At 52.9% G+C, this 24,615-nt stretch overlaps 1 protein-coding gene across 3 annotated transcripts; it reads left to right on the top strand.

The window, feature by feature from the left end:
- The first annotated feature begins 453 nt into the window (after positions 1-453).
- Positions 454-21,261, top strand: BMF (Bcl2 modifying factor). 3 transcript variants are annotated; one of them, XM_021695365.1, is made up of 4 exons: positions 454-491; positions 3,027-3,323; positions 4,771-4,931; positions 17,268-21,261. In XM_021695365.1, exons 2-4 carry the CDS (start codon positions 3,032-3,034, stop codon positions 17,367-17,369), a joined length of 555 nt encoding a protein of 184 aa, XP_021551040.1. In that variant the 5' UTR covers positions 454-491; positions 3,027-3,031; the 3' UTR covers positions 17,370-21,261. The 3 variants fall into 3 exon arrangements, with proteins under 3 accessions (XP_021551040.1, XP_044773819.1, XP_021551041.1); XM_044917884.1 differs by lacking the exon at positions 454-491 and having other exon boundaries at positions 2,968-3,323; positions 4,771-4,868; XM_021695366.1 differs by lacking the exons at positions 454-491; positions 4,771-4,931 and having other exon boundaries at positions 2,968-3,323; positions 17,268-17,390.
- The last annotated feature ends 3,354 nt before the right edge of the window (positions 21,262-24,615 follow it).

Raw genomic sequence — 24,615 nt, 5'->3', positions numbered from 1 at the left:
ACTATGGCGCTCCAATTGCGTTTCTGACGGGAGCCGGAATTTCGCTCGGCCCCTTGCGATGTTTCCAAGGGAAGGTTCGTACATTCGTGACCGTCCCTGGCAGCCGCCCAGCCCGGGACTTGGGGCTCCGCTCTCCATTGGCCAGCCGTGGGCGTGACGCGCCGGAGGCGGGGCCTCATCAGCTGTTTGCGGGATGCCCCGAGCGGGCGTATTTTGGAAACAATACCGCGCGGTGCACAGTGGCCTCCTCCCGCGCCAGCCAGCCAGCTGCCGCCGCCGCCCCTGCCCGCGCCTCCCGCCACCCGCCGCAGCCCGGTGAGCGCGCGGGCGGCCGGGGCCGGCCGGAGTTGGATCGCACCTCCTCGGGGAAGTGGGGAGAGGAGTCGTGCTGCGCATGGGGGCCCGGGAAGGCTTGGGCTGCGGGCGTCTAGGGTGACCATGAAGGACTAGAGCGCTTGGGTGCGGGAACGGGGTGCAGAACCCTCATCTAGGTGCGCTGCTCCACGAGGGAACTTGGGGGTAGTAGCATTTCAGACAGCAAGGAGTTGGGTCCAGGTGGACAGGGAACCTGCGGTTCACTGCTGAGCAGACCTGGGCTCCCGAGAACGGCCCGGCCTCTGGATCTGACTTTGGGGTAGGACAGGGAGTTGTGGGGCGTCCAGCCTCCCTGCGGAGTCCGAAGGCTCCTCTCCTTAACAGCTGGGCTCTTTCCCTCCTTCCCAATTGAGTCTGGGCGCCAAGCCCCCGAGTGCTCGTCACGCTGGACCCTGGCGCGGAGCCCTGGCATCACGACTCGGAGGCCGAGACTCTCTCCTGGAGTCACCCAGGTCTGCTGTGTGTCGTGTGGGTGCGTGAGTGTGTATGCATGTATGTGTGCGTTCCGAGATTTTAACTCCTATCGAGGTTCAGAGTGCCTGGCTAAGCACTTCTCCTAGGAGGAGGAGTCTTAAGTTCAGCATCCCAGTTACAGCCCTTGGGGGCTGGGATGGCTCCAGCGGGCTTTGATTCCCCTTGCTAGGAATAAAGCCTTCCCGGGCTGTGCTCTCAAGAAGTGTGATCCTCCTACCAGTTTGGACATCACCCCCTCAGCTCAGGCGAAGGGGAGAAGAGGGTCTCCTTACCGCATCCCGGTTTACACTTGACTTTGCCCAGCACCCCTCGGGAGGCTCCCGCGTACAGAGGAGCCACCTGCAGTTCCTGTGGAGAATGGGTAGGGTCCCCAGGGCTTGCAGAGACACACCCTATGGCTGCATTTCCCCACAGTCCAGTCCAGGCAAGGGTTGAACTTTGGGGCTTTGCTGGGAGGGGGAGGGGGAGGTGACCGGCTTCAAAGGAAAAACCAAGACAATGACTGCTGCTTGTGATTGGCTTTGGAGGGCCCCTTCTTAGGCTGGGATTGCCAGCTTGGGGAGAGAAGCCTGAAGGGCTGGAGGTGAGCCCCTGCCAGGTGACTTGCAAGACAGCACTTGGTCCTTTCAGCCAGAAACTTTGTTTCCTGGTGCTGATAAGCTGAAGATCTCCTACCCTCCTTTGGGAAACACTTTCCAAAGAACAGCGTGTGCCTGTTTTTCCATCCAAGCGGGGGTCTCCTCACTCACCAGGGAAGAGGGCAGAGATGGGGTCATAGATAGCTCACGGATAGTTGGGATGGAGGGAGGGTTGAAGCAAGCACCTCAGAGAGAGCTTGCATTTAGGGAAGCCAAGATTCTGAATTTAAGTGAGATGCCTTTAAGTACTTTACCAACCCACAGACCATTTGGCTTGTTCTTCAAAGGCAAGAGACTGGGAGACAGAATTCCCAGGGGATATCTAATTGAATCTGGCAGTGACAAACAGTATCTCTCTGTATCCTTAACCATTCAGGTAGTTGCTGCTTCTGGCTGCCCCAGGGACTCTTAACAGGTTCCTGGGGGGGGGGGGGTGTGTAGGGGGCTGTGTTGGGAGCTCAAGATGCTGGGTGGCTCCAAGCTTAGATTTCCAAGAGCCATCAGGTGGAGCAAGAGGAACTTCTTTATGACCAAGAAACTCGTATCGACAACCTGAGTAGTACAGAGGCGGTGAGTGAGGTCACAGAAAGAGGGCTGAATTTCACTTCCTTCTGTGAGGAAGGTTACACCAGTCTCAGGTTCAACGCTGACAGGAATGCTGGGCTGTGGGGAAAGAAGATTGAAGTCATGGACACTAGTGAGTAGGCTGAGCTGGGGGAGGCTGGCCACATGCTAGATGTTGGACCTACCCTCTCGGCCAAGCTGTGGTGGACAGACAGCTCTCCTCTGCTGGGAGGGCAACGATTAACTTGGGTCTTTCTGCCCTCTCTCCCAGGACACGCTTACCACACCGTGGAGCCTGTTTGTTGTGTTGAGCAAGCAGGGGGTGGAGACTAGAGTAGATGGGCATCTGGGCGGGGCTTAGCAGGTTTGGAGGGAACCTGGCTGCCCTCTGATTGCTGGCTTTTGTTTTTGCTGCTCAGCTGGGAGCTCAGCTCTGACTGAGAGGAGAGCTGGCTGGTTACTCCTCAGGGCAGTGAGTGAGTGAGTGAGTGAGTGAGTGAGTGAGTGAGTGTGTGTGTGTGTGTGTGTGTGTGGTGAGCACTGTGTGTACAGCCAGTCACAGCACCCTCTGCCCTCCCACAGCCACTCACAGGGTCTAGTCTTGTTGACATTTCCCCAGGTGTCCTGCATGCTTGTAGCAGTTGATCATACCCCTGCTATTGCTCAGAGTCAATAGCAGTCAGACTTCGTGACCGGAACCAGCCTGGGTCAGAAGAAAAGGCCAAGGTAGGGGGTGGCTCTGGGAAGGCCCAGGGAAGAGGTATGGCACATCCTTGAACAGCGAGGCGGTCCTCACTGTTTGGGGAGGGGTGTCATCCTTGGTAGTATTTTATCACCGGGTTATCTGTCCTCAGTACCTGGCCCCACTGCCCCAGGTAAGAAGGAGAAGCAGGACAGAAGAAAGGGGAGGGGGGATCCTTCAGGTTTGGCCTGGGTAGAAGCAGCACCCCGGAGACCTGCTTTGCGCCCTAACAGGGGAGATGGAGCCGCCTCAGTGTGTGGAGGAGCTAGAGGATGATGTGTTCCAGCCAGACGACGGGGAGCCGGGGACGCAGCCTGGGAGCTTGCTCTCTGCTGACCTGTTTGCCCAGAGCCAGCTGGACTGCCCCCTCAGCCGTCTGCATCTCTTCCCTCTCACGCACTGCTGTGGCCCTGGGCTTCGACCCACCAGCCAGGAAGACAAGGCCACCCAGACCCTCAGTCCAGCCTCCCCGAGTCAGGGTGTCATGCTGCCTTGTGGGGTGACCCAAGAACCCCAGCGACTCTTTTATGGTGAGTGCTCTTAGCCTCAGGACTCCTCCCGTAGAGACTGGGGGAAAAGAGGGGACTTCCCCTCCTCAGACCTGCACTTTGTTATTTCCTTCCCCAAATTAAACAGCGGGGGCTATGGATTCCTCGACTCTTGTCACTCTTCTTCTCTGCCTGTTATTGCTTTTCACTTGTGCTCCTTGGGCACCAAGAAAAGCAAGTTGCTATGCCATCACTTCTGCCTTTTTGTCCCTTTCTGCAGGGATCCTTGGGTCCATGGTGCCTTTTGGGGTTGGAGAGAGGGTACCTGGGCCTTGGGCTTTACATCCTGTGGCCCAATGAGTGGCCCAGGCTTTTGTGTCCTGGGAGTGATATGCCTTCCATTAATTGGCCGAAGTGGCCCCGGAGAAGGTTGGGGGATCTGTGACTCGCTGTTGACACTGAAGGGAAAAACCCAGCCCTTTCTGGAGGGAAGGTTCCTGAAGGCAGAAGGTGTCACTTGGGACTTTCTGTGCTTGGAAGGGGGAACTGGAGAAAGAGGTTGGGCCTGCCGGGGCTCAGTGCCAGCTGAGGGGCTGTTTCCAAGACTCAATCAGACAAGCCCCCTTCATTTGTGGGCTTAAATGGTTTGTTTTATGAGTAACATGCCCTCCTCTGGCAAAGGGACAGGGTTAGACACTCAGTTGGCTTTCTTCTTTTAGCACAATAGCTTATGGAGGGAGGGGGAAAAGGTTCGGAGGCTGTCTTGCTAGGTCTGAGGTTGCCTCTTGAGGAGCCGCTGCAGTTATTCCTGGAGGGAGCTGCCCGGTACTTCCTTGGGGAGTCCGAAAAGATGGATAAGGCCGGCCAGCAGGGAAGAGGGAACAGAGGGAGGAGGCAGGCGGGCACCCCTAGCGGCAGCCCGCTTGCCAGCACTTGGGTAGGGTGCAGCGCAGGTCTCGAGGTCTTGCGGTCTGGCCTGGGGCTCCTCCAGAGATGAACTTGGCTATCCAGTGGGTCTAAGGAGTTTTCTCTCCCTCGTTTTCGTACCATTGCCCAGAGCTTCAGGACCTGGGCCCAGCCAGGGGAAAAAGTGAAGGCACATTTTGGTTTTCTCTTTCTCCCGCCTTGCTTTGCTCAACCCAGGAACTCCGGAGAGCTGCCTCCGGTGCTTTTCCAGAGAAGAGCTTCAACCTGCTACTGCATGAAAAATAAATTGTGGTCAAGCATAGCTTGGTAAATAAAGACCGAAGGCTGGCAAGTTCCCCCACACATACTACGTTTGCCCCAGCACTGCCTGTGAAGGGACAAGGCTAGGACCATTTGCTCCCTCTGAACATCAGCTTTTAGATGCTTGGGCAGCCAGGCTGTCCAAATCTGGCAGCGTGCCCGATAAAGGCCTCGGGCCCCAGGTGTCAGCCAGGAGTGTTAGGCATGGAGTGGATGGTGCAGTTGTGGAGAATGCTGAGATGTGGGCCCTCTGTCTTTGCAGGCAACGCTGGCTACCGGCTCCCTCTCCCGGCCAGTTTCCCTGCAGGCTTGCCCCTTGGGGGGCAGCTCCCTGAAGGGCAGTGGCAGCATCGAGCAGAGGTACAGATTGCCCGAAAGCTTCAGTGCATTGCAGACCAGTTCCATCGGCTTCACATGCAGCAAGTAGGCACGGGGGCTTGGGGTGGGGCGGGGGGAGAGTCTGCTGGGGCTGGGGGGCTCGGACCTGCCTCAGCAACTCTGCCAGGCCCCGAGGATATGGTCCCAGGGTTAACTGGATGGGCCCAACTGGCTGAGCACTCTTGCCATCTCTGAGCTCCAAGTTGGTTCTCTGCCCTCTCTCAGCTCAGGCTTCCTAAGAGTGGTTTGTCCAGTGGTTTGTCAGGAAATGCTACCATCTCTCCTGGGGAATGGGGTGGCTTTCTGCAGCCTTGTTTGACACACTGTGTCTGCTCAAGGCCAGGGTGGGAGACTGTCCCTCCCAGACCCAAGGGGAAGGTTTTCAGGGTGCCGGAGTGAAACGGGACATTTGGGGGTGCCTGACTTGAGGTGCAGTGGGAACCGGGTAACCAAGGCCGAGGGATGGGCCTGAGTCGGGGAAAGTGGTGGAACCGGTTGTAACCTGACACTTTCCAGCTGGGGAGGCTGCTCCTCATTGTCTCTGTCTGGGAACCGGGACCTGGGACTCTGGAGAGTATACCTCAGAGAGTCTCTCCAGACTGGCGGCCGGGCGCTTGGCCGGCAGCCTGGCACCAGCCCCGCCGGGGCGGAGCATCGCGTGTCAGTCGAGCATGTGGCAGAGTCCATCAACAAAGGCGGCGGCGGCTGGCAGGCTCGTGCTGGAGGAGCCCTCTGTGCCACGGGCTGGAGGCTGCCCTGCTCTGCAGCCGCTGTCTGGGCCAGCCCCCAGGCACTTAACCCTTCCTCTCTGGGCTGGCTTTCTGGATGGCTGCCAAGGCAGGGAGAGGAGCCCAAGGCTGAATCCGTGCTCGTACAACCACCATGGAAGCAAAGGCATGCCACCTGGAAATGAACACGGTCCCTACCCCGGGGATGGTCCTAGCAGGCTGTGTGTGTGTGTGTGTGTGTGTGTGTGTGTGTGTGTGTGTGTGTGTCTGTGTCTGTGTCTGTGTCTGTGTCTGTGTCTGGAATAAAGAGAATAAATAACTCATCACGGTTGGGCAGACCCTGAGTTTAGATGGGTAACTTCAGGTGATCAGAGTAGGTTTGACTGAAGGGCCAAACCATTGCCAACACCAGGGGAGAGAGAAGTTGTCTTTTGGTCTCCTGAGAACAGACCATCAGGGGTTACATATGGTTAGTGCCTTCTGCCAAGGAGTTCTGAGGGAAATCTGGGGCCAGACCTGGTCCTGGATGGCTCTCCCAGTCCCTTAGTGATCTGGAAGAGAGGGGGGCCCTATGCTTAGGTAATAAGGCAGCCTAGCTTCCTCCGTTGGCCCCTCGCTCCAGTCCCTAGTCCCTCCTTTGATTGTTATCTGGAAACTTGGCTTCAAGTCTCCCCTTCATTCCATGTGTGGACTTGCTCTGATTCTGGATTTCCGTCTCTTGGCCTCCTTCCTGCCCATTCACTCTAGCCTGGTTTTACAGGCCTATGGCTGAGACCAGCTCACAGCTTCCAGTCCTGGTGCTGGAGTTTTTGGAGGGCACAGTGGCTGTGGGTCTCCTAGATTCATCTAGAGGACTGTCTGGAAGGCAGCTTTCTTCATTCCCAATTGACCTGATCTCTCTCAACAGTTGTTTCCCAGAATATTTCTCCATCCATTGGTGAGCCCCCGTAGGCTTGGGAGCAGGCTGGGAGGACAGGACTAGAACATAGCCCAGGGCCCTTTCTTGATGACTCAGTCAGTCCTGAATGAGAGGAGACAGCCCTCATCCCAAGGTCTGACCCTGCTCATTGCTGCTTGGCATCATTTCCCCCAGTCCAGGGCTGCCTTTTTGAGGGTATCTTTCGGCTATCAGCCAGAGCTACCCCAGCCTGGGAGGAGGGGCAAAGCAGCAGAACCAAAGGAGAACCATAGGAGAATCTCCCCTGCAGTGTTCTGCACCTCACCCCCTACTGGCTCCCAAGTCCCCTGTGTCCCTGTGTCCCTCACCCTCCTGCCTGCTGTCTACTCCTACCTCACAGTGGCGGGAGCCAGTCAGCTAAGCCTTTCTAGCCCAGAGCTGGTTTTCCCAAACTTTCCATTACAGAGAACCAGGCTTTTGGTCTGTGGAATCCTCTTGCTTTTAACCCTGTCCTCCCCACTAACCCTGCTCACAGACCTTGTCCAGGAGCTCATCCTGCAGGAAGGGCTAGGATAAGAGCCACGGGCAGAAGGAGCACCAGCATGCAGAGGAACTTTTAGCAGCTAGCTTTAAGAAGTGAGTCGTTTTCTGACTTTATTATATAAAGCACAGTCTAATATTTCATATCTAGAAAGTACTATTGTGACTCCTACATTCTTTTCTTTTCTTTCCCTATTCCCTTCCTTTGCAGACAGGGACACTGAGGTACTAGGAAGGAAGTGGTTTAGGATTAAGTCTCTAGGCTTTGAGTCCAAAGTCAGAAGGCCCAGGTTTAAATACCAGCTCTGCTACCCACTAGCCATCAGGAAGGCACTTGACCTTGTCAAGTCTAGCTCCTCCTCTGTAAATTAGAGCTAATACCACAGAATATTGTTGTGAAGGTTAAGTGAGAAAATACCATTTAAAGTTCTGGATACACAGTAGGTATTCTTTAATGCATGTTTCCTGTTGTCTGTCTAGAAGCCTGATCATCCCTCACATTTGTTCTTGTCAGTTCACCATTTCCCACCCCTCCCATCAGGCTGATCCCTTAGCAGAGTTGCCTCCCCTGAGCTCCCTCCACCTGCCCTGCACAGAGAAATCAGTGTCCAAGCTGTTCACTTGTGGGCCTCGGCCTTGTACATTTCTCCTCAAAGAATGATGATCAATCCCCCATCAATATAGGCCGAGTTTAGGGAGCCAGGAAACACGACCCAAGAGGCAATAAGTTGTTGAGAGGGCTTGGCCATTTCCTTTCTCCTCAGATCTGGGATGGTGTCCCAAGGCCAGACAATGGCCCTTGGTCCCTGAGTCCTGTAGGTAGTGTGAGCATTCACTTTTGGTCCCTAGTTAAGGACCTCAAGTAATTCTTTTTCTGTGTCAAGGGAACACTTCTTCCTAGGAGATGTGGAGCAGAGGGGTGGGGGGTACCATGACGGGGTAGTGCGTTGTAGAATGGCATTATGGCCAATTGAGTGCATCAACATGACCCCCAATTCAAAAGGTTGCAAATTGTAGTGGATGTTGGATCTGGATTTTTGCCGGCCACATACTTCCGAAGGAGCATGTGGGTGGGGTCTAGCCTGGTTACCCGAGTGATCAGTTCAGGGTGGCTCCTCTGGATGGAAAGGCAAGGATTTGAAGGCAGAATATCAGTGTCAGTGAGGTGCTTTTTGTTGGCTCTTTGGGTCTCCAAAGCAGCAAGAGAGTTGGAGGCCGGGCGTTTGGAGACAAAAGCCTTTCCCAAGCTGGTCAAACGCCCCACCTTCCTTTGACTGGGTCAGGAGTGGAATGGTCCCCCCTTTTCTTTTTTTTTAGATTTTATTTATTTATTTTAGAGAGAGAAAGAGTGGAGGGGCAGTGGAGGAGGGAGAGGGACAAACAGACTCTGCTATGGGCACTGAGCCCAATACGGGGCCCAATCTCACAAACTGAGATCATGACCTGAGCTGAAATCAAGAGTTGGTGATCTGCTGACCAGGGTCTACCTTGACTCAGGCTCTGTGAAGGTACCCTGGTATTTCTCTGTCTCTCCAGCTTCTGCAGTGAAGAGGAGGTACAGGTTTGCTTCCTCACTGTGTTCATGAGCTGCTGGAGTCAGAAGGTGTGGGTTCTAGTTTCTCTCCATTCCCCCTTCCACGGTCTCCTCCAGTATGGGCCTAAGAATGGACAGTAGCTGCTGTCCCCTCCTCTTAGGAATGTCTCCTATCCCAATGGCACCATCTTGAAATTTATGGGGGGGGGGGTATTCCTAGGCAATGTTAAGAAGCCAAGAATCCTCAAAAAAAAAAAAAAAGCCACTGTAGACCACTGAGTGAGTAAAGCTACAAGCACATTGGAATTCCTTGAGTTGGAAATGGCCTTTTCACTTGGACCAGGAGTGGCTTCATTCAGAATAGTCCGATTTGGAAATTCTCTGAATGGTAATTAGACTTTCTGGAAAATGAAATCTGAGGAAAATGTTAGCCACTCACTAGAAACTATCTTTTGTTGCAATATCACAGAAAGGATCCTAGACGTAAAGGCAGACCTGGGTTCAAATTTCTACCTCTGTCCCTTATGAGTTCTCTGTCTATAGGCATGTCATTTAACTTCCCTGAACCTCGATTTCCCATACTTACCTAGCAGAGCAGATGTGAAAGCCCAGTGGAGATTATAATATATATAACTATTAAGGTGTGGGCGGTTTAACACTTTGAGAAATGTGCCAGAAGATGATTTTAGGATTTTGCTTGGACCTGTCTTTATAGTTCTTAGGGAGCTCACTTGGAAGTTGTACCCAGAGTGGTGTTTACATCTGCCAACAGCCTGGATCCTTTGTTCAGGGGGCCCTTGACTGCTTCCTGACCCTTTGGGATGCCCTCCTTGTTGCTGAGTGGTTTGGGGGGCTCAAACTGTGGCTAATGAGGTTGTTCAGACCCTAGATGTGGCAGCCCTGGGCAGGAGCCCCAGACATTCACCTTAGAGTGAGAAGGTCCCTGTGGAGCCAGCCTCTGTTCCAGCAGTGGGAGGTCTACCTAGGAGGGTGCCTGGGGAAAAGTGAGGCTGGGGGAGGGGCCGTGGAGGGCCGCTGTGCGTGAGAGCCAGGCCGGGGCTTGGGGGCCCTGTGTTTGCTCTGTGGCTGGCTCTGTTTATATCGCTCACTATATTTAGCTTCTGAGTCATCAGCGTGGCTGACTAGAGGCCGAGTTCCCCACACAACTCTGCACCTGACTACTCTCTCTTCCAGGAGAAGGGCCTTGTAGTTCTGGGGAGTTCATTCCCTCCTCACCAAGCTATAGGCCTTGGGGATGGGAGTTGGCTTTTCTTTTTTTTTCCTTAGGGGAGAAGGGCGGTGATGGGAGGAGGGGTTGGGAGAGGCACAAGAAAAGAAGGATGAAGAAAAATGTCTGGTTTGCCTTTTGATCCTGTCTGACAACCAAGAGGGCATGTTCCATGACCAGAACGAGAACGGTCAGTGTGTGTGGTGAGGAGGAGGGTCCAGCCTTCTTCCACGCTTAGCTTGCCTTGTCCTGGCTAGGGGACTGGCTCCAGGCAGGACAAGAACAGCCAGCTGCCAAGGCCCCAGTTTGGGAGTCAGAGCTTTGGGGGCTCCTTTTCCACGATCTCGTAGCCCCACAGCAGTTCTGCCGCTCCTCAATCCTCTCTCTCCCTCACCTTCCACCAGAGTACACACACCAGGATTTCTTCCTGAGTTCTTAAGAAGTTGTCCGGTAGTTCGATGGAGCAGTTCTCTGAGGGAGCCAGAGCCGTCCCTGTGGGAAGCTGGGTAAGGGCCCCAGGAGTGGCAGCCTCCGGAGTCTGTGGAGGCGCCACACGGGGCTCTGGGGATATGGGTCGTGCACACAGCCCTGTCCCCCAGCCCCCAATGGCTGGAGCCAGTGGCCCGCAGTTGCATTAGAGGAAACCCTCCTGTCTTCGACTGAGACCCGGCCTGCCCCGCGCTACCCTTTCTTCCCGGAAGAAGTGATTGGTGTCGCCATGATGGCAGCCGGTGGCTTCAACGTCCTATTGGCACGGCTGACTGCCCTGAGGAAGCTCTTGGCAAGGGGCTATTTTTTTCCTTCTCCATTTTGCCACGTTGCTCGTTCCTCTAGCATCTGGGTCAGAAGCCTTCTTAGGGCAGTGGGCCACTGGACCCAAGGGGCTGCCTTGTGGGTTTCAGAATCCCTTGCTCAGCTTGGCCGCCTGGAATTCTGAGCCCAGCTGCCTCTAGCTGTCTTGGCCCATCTCAGAGTGAAAAGTCAGGGATTTCCCCAGGACTTCATAAGTCTGTTTAGAAGATAGCACTCCTGGGGCAGGCGCTCTGAGGGAGAGGATGTTGAGGGAAGTGCTCAGCGAGCTTAAGTGGGGCGCAGGTTTCCTTGTCCTCAGCATGGGGAGTGAGCTGCTTGCTCGGCACAGTCACCAGGCCCATTGCTTTACATGGATGTTTCTCACTGGATCACCACAGCAACCTCGTACCTCTGGACCCCGTTAGCCCCATTTTGTAGGACACCGAGGCTCAGAGAAGGGAGACAGCATGCCCAAGTTACGCTGTAAGTGACTGCGCTGGGAGCCATACGGATCTGACTGATCCTAAAACTATGGTCTTCCCACTGCGCAATCTCTGCTTCCAGGCACCCCCTGGAAGACAGGAGTGTGAGGGAGCGCCCACTCACTGCCCTGACCTCCCTCTGCCTCCCATAAAACTTACTTCTATGCTCTTGTTGTCTTCCGTTCAGATTGTAAAACAACTGAGGACAGTTGACATCTTGCTCATCTTTGTGTCCTTCATAAGTCTTAGCCGAGTTCGGGGCTTGATAGAAGCTTGCTGAATTGAACAAAAACATCTTCTCAACTTCTTTCAAGTGGAATTTTCCTGAAGTCTCTCTTATCTCGGTGTTCATGTTCTCGGTGCCGAGGCTCTCTCCCTCAGCCTCGGCCAGGGTGGGTTTAGACTATGATGGCTAAGGGGAAGAGGTGGGAAAACATCACTCTGGACAGAGTGTTTCTCCCTGCAAAACAGGGTATAGGAAATTCTGTGTTTTAAAGAAACCGAGTGTGGTTTCAGAACATGATCTGAAGTTATAATTTCAGAGCAGTTTTAGCTTTATTTCTGTTTGATCTTCAGTTAGCCCTGCCTCTGGAAGGTTTATTTTTTTCTGGTCCACAGCATCCTTACTAAATAGTTAATGATCTGGAAACAATGTCTTTAAACATACGAGGGGAGCAGCTCAGTGGTGATTCTCTTTGAAAAGTTAGTGCTACTTGCCATGATGTGAATGAACACACTGTAATATTTTAGTGGAAAAACACAGCTCTGGAGTCAGAAGTCGGGGGTCCGAATAACCCCCCACCCCCCGACTAACGTGCTTGGGGGAATGTTTCTGAGCCTTTACCTCCCCATCCGTAAAATGGGACGGATAATACGTGTCCTTCCTGTGTTCCAGATCTTTGTGAAGAGGAAATGGGAAGATCGGAAGGCACTCTAAGTATGAGATATTATAAATTGCTGTCTGTTTGGTAAATTGGCAGGGTCCTTTTCAAGCCTGGCCACAGTGTAGGCTTGCTCTTTGCTCTAGTTCTTTGGGGGTGAATTAGCTTTGCTGGAGCATCTGGAACACGGGTGACACACAAAAGCCCCCAGAGGGTGTGAATTGGATCCAAAGGGAGAGAGGCCGAGGGAGATTCTTATCCGGAGAGGGGAGGGAACACTCTTTGTCCTGAGGGCAGAGGCCACGTGGGATGAAACAGAGTTTGATTTGTGTAATCCAACCTTGTCAGATGCTACAGCCAGCTCTTTTAAAAAAAAGAAGAAGAAGAAAAAAAGTCTTTTACTAGTTGGGCCTCTCCCCGGTCAAGAGGCTGATACCATCACATGGAGTACATCTTTAGACCTGGCCAGACATCAGTTGTTCCTGCCCTCAGACAAGTGGGTTATCTTGCAAGGCTGACTTTTCTGTAGTCGGTCCACTGTGCACTTGCTGAGTACCTACTGTGTGCCCCGGCGTGCTCCCCATGACACAGGATGCGTGGCTGTGTGTTCAGTTGCTCTGCCTTATATACAGCGGGGGTGACTCGAACCCTTGTCAGCTGGCTGACCACAGCAAGAAAGTGGAATGGAGAGGGGCGCCTGGGTGGCTCAGTCGTTGAGCGTCTGCCTTCGGCTCAGGTCATGATTCCACGGTCCTGGGATCGAGCCCCGCATCGGGCTCCCTGCTCAGCAGGAAGCCTGCTTCTCCCTCTCCCACTCCCCCTGCTTGTGTTCCCTCTCTCGCTGTGTCTCTCTCTGTCAAATAAATAAATAAAATCTTTAAAAAAAAAAAAAAAGAAAAGAAAGTGGAATGGAGAAAGAAGAGCCCTAGGTCTCTAATGCCTTTCTGTGCTCTCTTAACTGAAGAGGATATTCTTATCCACCATGTCAGATCCCATTCTCTTGGGGCATTCACCTCTATTTTTTCCCCCTATGCCTTGGTCCTACCCTCTAAACTCTCAATTTGAGGCCTTCCGGTGTAAGCTTCAATTCCCAGCAGTTTCCCATCCCCTGTCCCTCAATCCCTTATCCCTAAGGGCACCCTGACTCTGCCTTCTTAGAACCCCCACTTTTTGCAGGTTCCCAGACTTAGAAGGGTGCTCAAGCTGAGTCTGGGAGAGCTGGGCCCTGCTCTGGGGATTTGCACTCACTGAGCTCAGGTTCTGTGCTCTGTGCTGTGCCAAGTGCCTGAATGTCAGAGGCCAAGCATACTCTTTCCTGCTTCCCCCTTCCTTCTCCCCTGCTTCTCCACACCTTCTGCTGGAAGGATCCATGTTCTCTGGCATTTGGGTGTCTTTGTGTACCTCATCCTGTTCAGTGAATGTTGATTTCCTTCCTCCTTACTGTTTCTCTCACCAGCCTCCCTTCATGTCCTTTTTCTTTCCTTTCTGGTCAGGCCCTTTTGTTTAATTTTTTTTTTAAATATTGTTTTTATTGTTGTTCCTCATAATCAGGGCATTCTTTGATAGTTTTGGTGTGAGGCAGCTTGGTTGAGGAAGAAGGCCTTTTGGGGGCTGACCTGTGGCAAGAGAAGGCTAAGTGGAATTTGTGTGGCATCTGCTTGTGCCCAGAGCAGGGGCTACCGAGGCTGAGGACCAGTTACCAGGCCCTGCTCTTGCTGGTCTTGCTGCTCTCATGGCTGCCACGCAGCCAGCTTAACTCTGTACAAGGCAGCCTGGCCTCCAGGCTCACCCAGACCCTCCAATAGGCTGGCTGGATTCAGCTGTTGGAGCTCGGAGTTGTAATCCTGAAGGTAATTGTGGATGACAAACTTCACATCGTAAACCTTAGGGTCGGAAAACTCCTCCGTGGTTTCCAGATGCCTGTCTGTGGCCTGGCTGCCTCAGAACCACCTGGGCAGGATTTACCTCTGGCTTGGCCAAGTCATTATTCTGATGGGAAGAGATTGAAAGAGACTGAAAAAAAAATCCAATCATGAAGTGTTTTCTTCCAGGCTATAGGATCACAAATGATTTTATTTTCTTCTCTCTCATGTCTTGTGTTTTCCAATTTTTCTACAGTTAACATGTATTACTTTGATGACTAAAATATACAATAAATGTTACCTGTGATTTAAAAAATGTCACCTGGGGCGCCTGGCTGGCTCAGTCGGTGGAGCATTTGGCTCTTGACCTCCAGGTTGTGAGTTCGAGCCCCGTGTTAGGTGTAGAGATTACTTTAAAAAAATAAAATCTTAAAAATAAATAAATAAATAAATAAAATTAAAAAATGTCACCCAGAGAGTTTGTTCAACGTACAAATTCCTGGACCGCTTCCCTGGAGATTCTGACCCAGTTGGTCTAGGTGGAGCCCTGGGACTCTGTATTTATAACAGCACGTCAGCGGATTCTGTGACACGGTCAGGTTTGGGCACCACTGATCTCATACCATGCCTGCATTTCTCTTATAAGGGAAGTGAGGACTCACAGACAGGCTGGTGGGAAGCCGCTGCCGACAGCCAGGTCCTCTGATTCCTGGCCCAGGGAGACTTCCTTGCCGATCCATGTACCCAGAAGCCTGTCACAGGCAGAGACGTGGGACTTGGGTCCTTCGCGACGGTGGGCCTGTGGGCACTGCCTCCTGCACCTAGGCCTGCCTGTGTTTCCCAACAAGACCTCAGCCTTCCACTCTGACAGCACTCTCTGGCCCGTAGCTGCTTCTGGGTCCCCCAACACGCCCAAATGATGGGAGTGAGGGTGCTGCGTTGCCTCATCCCCAGACACCTCAGGGCCCAGGAAGTAATCCAAGCAGCAGGCAGCCTCCATTAGGGGCATTTGGGGAAAAACTGAGGCATACAGAAATGGGATTGGCCCAGGCCCCAAATCATAGAATTGTGATCTCCTTTTCTTAGCCATTGAACTATTTTGATATGATTTAGAGAAGGGGAGGAGAGAGGGTCTGCTTTGGCATAAAGGTATATGGTGGCGCTCAGAGAATGATGATAATGGGTAAGGACATTGCTCTAGGGCCAGGTGGTCTGGAATTCAGTCCAGTCCCTGCCACTTAGTAGCCATGTGGCCAAGTTATCAAACTCTTTCAATGTTCTCATCTGTAAAATGGGGATGATGATATATAACAATCTCATAGGGTTGTCGAGAAGGGCCAAAAGAGTTTAATGCGTCTCCAAGTCACCTGGGGATCTTGTTAAAAATGCACATTCGGATTCAGTAGATCTGTATTTCTAGTAAGCTCCCAGAGGATGCTGACACTGCTGGTCCACGGACCCCACTTTGAGAAGCAAGGATGTAGAACACTCAGAACAGAGCCTGGCACACTCAGTGTTACTCTTCTTGTCATGACTGTGGTTGTTATTGTTACTTGGCCTTTTCAAACAGGCACCTGAGGAGACTTGGAATTCCAGCAGACTGGCCTCTCCAGGGACCAGTCTTTTCCTGGATTTTCCTCCCATTCCGCCACATGACCTTTGCACCTGTCCTGGGCAGCAGCTGGGGGGCGGGAAGCAGGAGGAGGGGTGCCCAGCCCAGCGGCTGCAGGCAGGCCCGAGCCTTCAGGTTTTGCAGCTGAGTCCGTTTTCACGCTGCTTTATTCTAACCAGATTTTGTTAAGCCGGCTGTGTTTCCTCTTTTTACCCATCTTTGTTTACAAAACACAAGGCAGCCATCAGTCTCCTGCGTGGTCTGCCAGGACTCCTCTGTGGCATACCTGATTTCCCCTCCTCGCAGTAGCCGGGACTCCAGCTTTCTGGGTGGTTTGCCAGCCTCCCTTCCGCAGGGGCAAGGGGCACGCTGTTGCCCCAGATTGGGGGGGTGGGGCGTTCTGTTCACCTGCCTCGGCAAGGCCCTGAGGTCAGCCTCAGTCCGCGGGTCACCTCTCTTCCCTTAGTGGCCCAAGGTGGCGGGGAGGGGAGGTGCCACAGAACCTGCACGGTCACCTGGGGCAAAGTCCGGGAGGCCAGGGCCAGCTGCTCCCACCAAGCTCCGAGGGTGCGGGAGACCTAGGCCCACTTTCCATTCTCCCCCTGACTTAGCCTGTCCCCTTCATCGGAGACATAGGGGCCGGGGCAGTGGGGTTAAAGACAGCCCAAGAAGGGCCCCGGCTCTGCTATCAGTTCACACGGATGCACTCACTGTAGGGCCACTGCAGTGATCCTGGTCCAGCCCATGCTGGCTTCTTCCTGCACGCTGGTTTTTTATTCCCCTATCCATCGAGGACCCCGTGGAGAGGGCCCCAATCCAGTCCTCCTGCCCTGGCAGACAAAGAGAGAACAAAGACCGCCTCTTCCAGCACCCCAGTCCCCTCGGGGGGCCTCCGCTGGCCCCTGGGAAAGGGTACCTGTGTGGGCGGGGCACCAGCCCCAGTCCTGGGAGCCAGTGACCCCTGACCTTTGCCCCCAGCGTCCCTGCCTGACAGTAGGACCTGGGATAACCTCCAGAGAGTAGTGTGCATTCTTTGTTTTTGTTTTGTTTTCAAGTATGTTCTTGCTTAACGTTTAATTGGCTCCAGTCAGTAGGAAAGCGCTCCAAGAGGGATTATTTATGGCTTACTGTCAAGAGCAGCTATAAAAAGGGCAGCACTGAGCTGGAGATGCTGGGAAGGGAGAGAGGGCGGGTGCACAAGTGTGTGTGTGTGTGTGTGTGTCTGTGTGTCTGTGTGTGTGTGTGTGCGTGTTTGCACTGGATGAAATCAGATTTTTGCTGCCTCAGCAGTGTGGTTTAAATTGAAGATTAACCCTTTGACCTTCACAGTGTCAAATCACTTGCAGATGGAGGCTCCCCCCGCTTTCCCCCTTGTTCTCTGTGTTACTTTGGAGTTGGGGGAGCGAGGGGGGCACTTCTCTTTCTTTCTGAAGAAAGTTTGTTGTTCATGCAGCTGAGGTTTGAGGGGCTCAGGAGCCAATCTGATTAAAAGCAGCACTTGGCTAAACTCTGGAAAATCCTGCAAGCAGGGGAAAAAGTTTAATCCTCTTGTGCACAGTGCATAAAGAGCCTGGACTTTTCTTTTTAATGTTAAAACTGCAATTGTTTTTTGGAGAACTCAACCATCTCCCCCTCATCGCCACTCTTCTCATCTCCCCCCCCAACTCCTCCCTCCTCTCCTCAGTTTGCTGTCCTGATGGGATTAAAGTGCTGTCCCCAGACTCGTTTATCTGAACTTTTATTGGGAATGATAAGGACCCGGGAGTTGTTGAGGCTACAGGCTATGTTTAGAAATTACATTGATTTTTTTTTTTTCCTTTCTAGCACCAGCAAAACCAAAATCGAATGTGGTGGCAGATCCTCCTCTTCCTACACAACCTCGCTTTGAATGCCGATGAGAACAGGAATGGGGCAGGTCCCAGGTGAGGCTGGGCTGCCCTCTTTGTATGGGGCACCCACCGCAGGAAGGACATCGGCGAGGACTGACACTGTGTCTTGTGAAGTTTGTTCATTGCTGTTTTGCGTTTGCATTTTCCAAGTTTCTCTCTGTGTACATAAGACATACCCCAAGCGGGGCCTCTTTCCCTGTTCAGGACCTCGACCAGGAATGAGGGCCTTTGTCAAACACTGTTGAAGTTGAGGCTGATAGGTCTGTGATGTGGGACCTCCCAAGGGCTCTGCCAAGTCTTCAGTGAGCTGTTGTTGAAGATGACCAGGTAGTGATGTTCTCCAGCGAGTGGACTGTAGTCTTCCCACAGGAGCTTGGTTAAGAACTAGGAGACTGGATTAGACTCCTGGTCCCGCCAGCGCTCTCTTGGCCTTCAACCGTGGTCGGGCCCGAGATCTGCCAGTCACACTGCTTTCATCCCCCAGGGCCTCGGCCAGGGGCTTTCCAGCTGAGCATGGCAACTTCCACTAAGGCCAGTCAGCCAGCTCCATATCTGGGTTCTCCTTTGGCCCAGCCAGTGCCTGCCCCAAGGGCTCAGGGATTCTCGCCCAGCTCCTGTCATCTCCAGCAGACCTCAGGGAGGGTTGGGTTTCTACAAGGACCCCTCAAACGTGCCGCAAAATGAACCAAACTTCTGGGTAGGCCTCGAGTCTTACTTGCTCCCACTCGGAGGCCCCAGGATTGGTCCCGAGGTGCAGGACCACTGTCACCTCTGGGTGCCTGGGACTGGCCTGGGTGTCCACCACAGATGAGCCAAATAGCCAAGGAACGGGCCATAACCAGCAGCTTGTGCCTTCGTCAGCTCTTCTTTGAAAAGACCCAGCCAACAGACTGCTTTCCTCCCCCAATATCAGCACTCTGGGGCACACATGGGGCAGGATTACCGTGGGGCTGGGAAATGTGGTGGCCATCCCACCTGTGAGAGTCAGCCCGAGAGGAACCCAGACCCCTTGGTTTCCTTGGAAACAACATACCTCCTCCCGCTTATCCCCATTCCTTTTTCACACCTAGTGGGATACAGGAAGAAGCCAGCGCCATGGCTTTGTCAGCTGAACCGTGTCTTTTGGAGTAACAGACAATGATTAGAGCGTGCAACCGTCAAAGCTGGGTACACATTTCCTGGCTTCCTTCAGCTTCCAGCTAGGCCAGAAGGGCGTGCTCTGGAGCTCAGCAGGCTCGCAGCTGCCTCTGAACTTCCCTTCTCTCCCTGCTGTGGCACTAATGGAGAGAATTTAAGGCAGCCAGGCTGGCAGCTCTGAAAGCAGATGCGGGGAATCTGAAAAGACACAGGGAATCTGTTAACCAGATACATAGAAATTAAATTATAATTTTTGCCTATGTAAGAAAAGATAACATTGGTGCTAACATGAAGCAAGGCCCAAAGAAAAGGTGGCTTCCCTGGGCAGAGAAGACCTCAGGGCTACCCAAGGAAATTGGAGGAGTCCAAGTAGACTCTCACATCTAAACAAGCCCAAGCTCCTCCAGTTCTACAGACGGGAGGTCTTCAGGAAGCATTAATCTACTGGATGTACAGTTGGGCAGGTTGTTCACTGCACAAGGGCACCTGCCGAAGAAGGTAATGGAAGTTAAATCCAGCTCATGCTATGCCCACTAGGCTATATGCCCTAGTTTGGGGCTACGTCTGCTCAGAGGAAGGGGTGCCTTTCCTAATTTGCATGAAGGTGCCATAAGGGCTCAGTGGCCCCAAGGTGAAAGACCTCAAACTGTACATTAGCCTTTGTTTTGTTCTGCTTGGATGTTCTGGAGGTATTACCTCTTCTTGGCTAGAATTGTATTCTCAGGGTGTGTACCATGGTTTGTCTGCTAAGAAGATGGGTTCCTGCTTACAAGGAGGAGCCCAGGGAACAGGTGAAGACCAGCTCCGGGACACGCTGACCATTGTGAAATGCAGCCTTCTTTGCGTGTCTCCACACCATTTTAGGACGTGCATTGGACGTGTGCCATTTTCCCCTCTCCTGGACCAAGGCAGTGACAGGCAGGCTGCTGGTGTATGCTCGAGTGGCACACAAGAAAACCAGGATTATTTCTGCCAGCCACTTTGAACCCCTCTTAGCGGACTTCTGAGTGAGCTGAGTGAGAGAACAAATAAATGGTCTAGGGCCTCAATGCTGAGGCAAAGCCATCAGCTTCAGAGATCTTGCCAGGCCCAGGCAGGATGTCCTGTGGCCTGCCCCAAGAACTGAGCCCAGAGTTTGACAAGCCCACCTGAACACTGAGCCTGGGCCCAGATGGAGGGTGGTCTGACTGCACTGTCTCCATCTTATGGGAAGCCAGGAACTAACTCACTATCCTAAGCCAGCTGGGGCACAGTTTAAAACCCCCTCCTTCTCCCTTTTCCCCAAAACACCCAGGAGGTAAATAGCTCCTGGAAGAAGAGAGGTTCCTCCTGGCTGGCTGGTTTTAATTGGCCTAGTGATCTAGACTGGCCCCTGCCCCCTCTGTCTGGTGAGTTGGTCTGAACATTCCTCAAGTCCAGCCTCAGGAGACACATCCCTCTCTCTGGGCCCCCATCCCCCATCCCCCACCCCCGGGAGCTTGGCTGTCTCTACTTAGGGGGTGGAGAATCAGATTTGGAGGGAGGGAGACTCTGACCTGGCTCCTGACCTGTAACCAGCTGAAGACTTGTGGAGTTTTTGTGGTTTGCTGAGGGTGAGGGGTGGGAGAGGGGCTGGAAACCTCCCTCTTATTATAGAAAAGCCCCAGAGGGAGGAAGCCTGGTAGTCAGGGTCAAAAGAGCCCTTCAGTTCAGAACCCTAGAGTTTCTGGAAGCTGGTAGACAGAACTAGGGAGAGAACCCCACTCAGGCCAGACAGCTGACTCCCTCAGTGAGTCGAAGGACCCGGCGTGGCCTCCCTGCCTTTGCCTGCTTCAAAGTTTGGGCTGCTGGAGGGCTGTCCCCATGGCCTTTTCTTGCTCAGTGCAAGGGAGAGAAAGATCACCTCCCAGTGACCTCCCCAAGCCCTTAGGGGTGTGGGTCCATGTCTAGAGCTTATGTGGCAGGCATGCTCCAAACACTCAGAGGGGCCCAGCTGACTTGCCTCACTGTCCCCAGTGGCCCAGCCTCATCCATGGGGTGGCTCCAGCCTGGGCATAGAAGGGGGGGGAGCAGTGTTGTTTGGGATGGTCCAGCCACGGCCTCCAGTGGGGGCTGGGGAGACACTGCGCCTGCCCCGGTCAGTAAGGAGCCCACTGAGAGCTGGCAAGCTTGTGCCATTTGGTGGACTTGATGAAGAGGGGGTATGGAGAGTGGAGAGCAGCAAAAACAAAAAGACTTCTGCCTCCAGGGCTCTGCGGGGCTTCTGGGAATCAACGTTCAGCCTGGGCTGCAGGAAGCTGCAGGGCCCTCCGGGTGCAGGCAAATCCTTGGTGGGACGCTGGACCTTGGCTGGACTTGGTCCAGGAAAGGGTTAACTTACCCGCCCTTGAAGCCTCCTGGGCACACTGTGGGAGCTTTGAGGGAATAACACAGAAAGCCGAGCTCTTCCAAAGATGCACCAGCCTTGCAGGCCACGGGAGCTGGGAGCCGGCACCCGGGTCTGCCCTGCCCCCTTCTCTGCATGGGTGGCCAGCACCTCTCCCTGTTCTGTGAGCATCGCCCAGTGGGCCACCCCATCCCTGGGCCCACAGGGGCTGTCAGGGGGAGACCCAGTGAGAATGTAGCATTTTGTTTAGCCCAGGTTAGCTGTCCTGGGTTCTAGGCACTCTGCCTCTGGGAGAGAGACAGGGAAAGAGAGGGAGGGAAATGGGGACCCATTGTTTTTTAACCTGTACAGAATACTTGGCTTTCTGTTCTTCACATGCATATGTGTGTGTGTATATTCTCCCCCATCAATTGGTACAATTTTTAATAAAACCATTTAAAGCAAAGCCGGTCTTTCTTTTTCAAGGTGTGATAAAACTCCAAGGGGATCCCTTAGGGAATTAGAGACTCCTGACTTGTTTCTGGCTGCCGTCCTGAGTTAGCCCCAGGCTCCCTGCTTTTATCAGGATTTCCTTTCCCCTCTGGGAGTGGAGAGGAGCCCTGCTGACCTCACAACAGCACAGGAGAGGCCCCATGAGGTGGAAAGATCCGGGCTTTGGATCCAGACCTGGATTTGGATCCGGTTCCAGCTTCCACCAGCTGAACGATCTTAGGCAAATTGTGTCCCCTCTCTGAGACTTCCGCTCTTCCGTGAGTAGGTCAGCGACACCTGTCTGCAGAATAGAGGGGAAGGGCGGAGGCCCTCCGCAGGGGCAGCCTCGGGGACCGAAAATGCCTGGCAGCCCCTCCACCGCCCACCCCCCACTCCCGAGTCTGGCTGGGCTTTGGCTTCCTTTTATCAAGGTAGCATCTCAGGAGGGAGGTATGCTAGTTGGAGGGGGACTTCTGGTTTGCCTTTCTTTGTGGATTAACAAGGTGTCTGACTCAAATGGGTAATTTAAAGCCCTTGACGGAATTCTGAAAATCCTCAGAAAAAAACCACTTCTGGTCCTATGAGCAGTGAGCTGCGGGCCAAAGGGCCAGCTCGCCTTATCCACCTTATCTGTGCGGGGTCTCCGTGATTTAGGAGGCCTTCAGCTCTCCGAGGGCCAGCTTTGGGCTCCAGTTCCTACCCTCACAGACAACGGAAGCTTTCATGTCAATTGTCGTGCCTTGCCTCTTCATTTTTAAAAAATATTTTATTGATTTCATTTATTTGAGAGAGAGAGCATGAGTTGGGGGGTGGCAGAGGGGGAGGGAGAAGCAGGCTCCCCACGGAGCAGGGAACGATCCCAGGACCCTGCGGTCATGACCTGAGTAGAGGGCAGAGGCTTAACCTACTGAGCCACGCAGGTGCCCCTTACCTCTTCATCTTATGGATGAGTAAACTGAGGCCCAGAAAGGGGATGTAATTTTCTATATGGGCTTTTTAAATAGCTGAGTCAGTCTGAGGTGGCTGACCCCATCCACCCAGGTTTCCATTTGGAAATTGCAGTGCTCTTGCCCAGATCTGCAGGGAAGCCAAAACTTGTCTTTTTTTTTTTTTTTTAAAGATTTTATTTATTTGACAGAGAGAGAGATAGCGAGAGCAGGAACACAAGCAGGGGGAGCGGGAGAGGGAGAAGCAGGCTTCCCGCCGAGCAGGGAGCCCGATGCGGGGCTCGATCCCAGGACCCTGGGATCATGACCCGAGCTGAAGGCAGACGCTTAACGACTGAGCCACCCAGGCGCCCCAAAACTTGTCTATTTTTAATGCCAAATAACTGCCTCTTGTCCTGTAAAACATGGCACTTCTGACCAGTCTATATTTGGACAGAGAGATATATTTTTACTGGAGTGTGGTAGAAGCGGGGCCTGGTGCCACATCCGGATGTTCTTGTACATTGCACGCGCTGGGTTGTAGTCGAGCCCATTAAGCAGCTCCTGTGAGGTACACAGGGAATTAGTAGGTGATTGGTGAGAGGAATGTCTCTCAAGTCATCCGCGGCTACTTAGGGTAAGGCTGCACTCAGTTGCCCAGGCTAGAAACCTCAGAGCTCACCCTGTCCCACCTTCTCCCTCCCTCTCTCTCTGATCCCTCCAGAGGAAGTCCCTTGAGATGGTAAAGGCACAGCTGCCTAAGTTTGAACCCAGGCTCTGCGGCTTACCAGCTAAGTGGCATTGGGTAGGTCATAGAGTCTCCCTTTGCCTCAGTTTCCTCATCTGTAAAAGGAAAATAGTACCTACCTCATCAGGTTGCTGTGAGCATTAAATGTGTGAATACATATAGGGGGCTTACAGTAGTGCTTGGTACATGTTAGGTTTTCCATAAATGTTAGCTGTGAGTATTATTAATAATATTATTGCTTTTATTATTATCATCTGTAGGCAGCTGATCCATAAGCTCTGGGCATTCTTACTCAGAAGGGTCTCTCTCTCTTTTTTTAAAGATTTTATTTGAGAGAGAGAGAGCATGAGAGAACACAAGCAGTGGAGAGGGAGAAGCAGGATGCCCACCGAGCAGGGAGCCCGATGTGAGGCTCGATCCCAGGACCCCGAGATAATGAGCTGAGCCAAAGGCAGACGCTCAACCGACTGAGCCACCCAGGTGCCCCTCAGAACGGTCTCCTGCACCAATCCTCTTACTATCTCTGCCACATTGTCTTCATATACCTCTTTTTGCCTGGATAACTGCAGAGTCCCCTAACTGGTCTCTTTGCCAACCCTGGCCCTCCCACAGCACTTCCTCCGTCGCCAGGCGACCCTTCTCAAAGACAGACCCAATCCAATCACTCCCCCCCTGGAAGAGTTGCCCTAGTGGATCACGTCCACATTCCTTATCCTGTCTCTCCAGCTACACTCCCTTGTATTAGTATTCTGTCTTTGTCTTCTTATATTCGCGTTCTGCACAACAAATTATCCCAACATTTAGCAGCTTAACACCACTAACGTTTATTATTTCACAGCTTCTGTGGGTCAGGGCTTCAACGCCCAAGGTGGCAGCTTTTGTTGAGAGGCTAATAGTATGGTGGGGATTCCTGGATCCTGGAGCAGCCCTTTGATTTACATGAAGTCAACTATACAAGCTCAGCAACGGGCGTGGGGAGGGAATGGGAAATGCGTGTAGGGATACAGTGCAGCAGATGAGTCTCCTGCCCTCCACTCAGCGAACTGAGTGTGACGCGGGAACATGCATGACAGCCCTTCCCGGGCCTCATATCACACCAGCATCTTATCACGCTCAAAGATAAATTTTTCTGGTCCAGGATAGCCCTAAATGTCAGGGGTTTCCTCCACTGCTCAACGGAAGCAACAGAACTCTCTTCCAACCTGAAGGAGAAGCTGGCTGTCTGGAATTTCCTGAGAAGTGATGGGTCTGCTTGTTACACTTCAGGGGCGTCGGAATGGATTTCCAAGGACATTTTCTACTTCGCGTGATTTTTGCCTTACAGGAGGTCTTAGAGCCAGTTCCTGCGAAAAATGAGACTCTAAAAATAAGATATAAAAAATAAAAAATAATAAAAATTAAAATAAAAAAAGAGGGGGCCCTGGGTGGCTCAGTTGGTTAAGCGTCTGCCTTTGGCTCAGGTTATGATCTCAGGGTCCTGGGATCAAGTCCCACGTCCGGCTCCTTTCTCAGCGGGGAGCCTGCTTCTTCCTCTTCCTCTACCCCTCCCCCTGCTTGTGCTGTCTCTCTCTCTCTCTCTCAAATAAATAAATAAAATCTTTAAAATAAATAAAAATAAAAATAGAAAATGAGACTC

Source organism: Neomonachus schauinslandi, chromosome 9 (genome assembly GCF_002201575.2).
Source record: "Neomonachus schauinslandi chromosome 9, ASM220157v2, whole genome shotgun sequence".
NCBI classification, from domain to species: domain Eukaryota; kingdom Metazoa; phylum Chordata; class Mammalia; order Carnivora; family Phocidae; genus Neomonachus; species Neomonachus schauinslandi.
This window is presented reverse-complemented; position numbering and strand designations above follow the sequence as displayed.

Bases quoted from the DNA above. Each gene is read 5' to 3' on its own strand.
- BMF (XM_021695365.1), top strand. From the start codon at position 3,032: ATGGAGCCGCCTCAGTGTGTGGAGGAGCTAGAGGATGATGTGTTCCAG. The intron at 3,324-4,770 runs GTGAGTGCTCTT...CTGTCTTTGCAG, and splicing joins ACCCCAGCGACTCTTTTATG to GCAACGCTGGCTACCGGCTC. The intron at 4,932-17,267 runs GTAGGCACGGGG...TTTCCTTTCTAG, and splicing joins ATCGGCTTCACATGCAGCAA to CACCAGCAAAACCAAAATCG.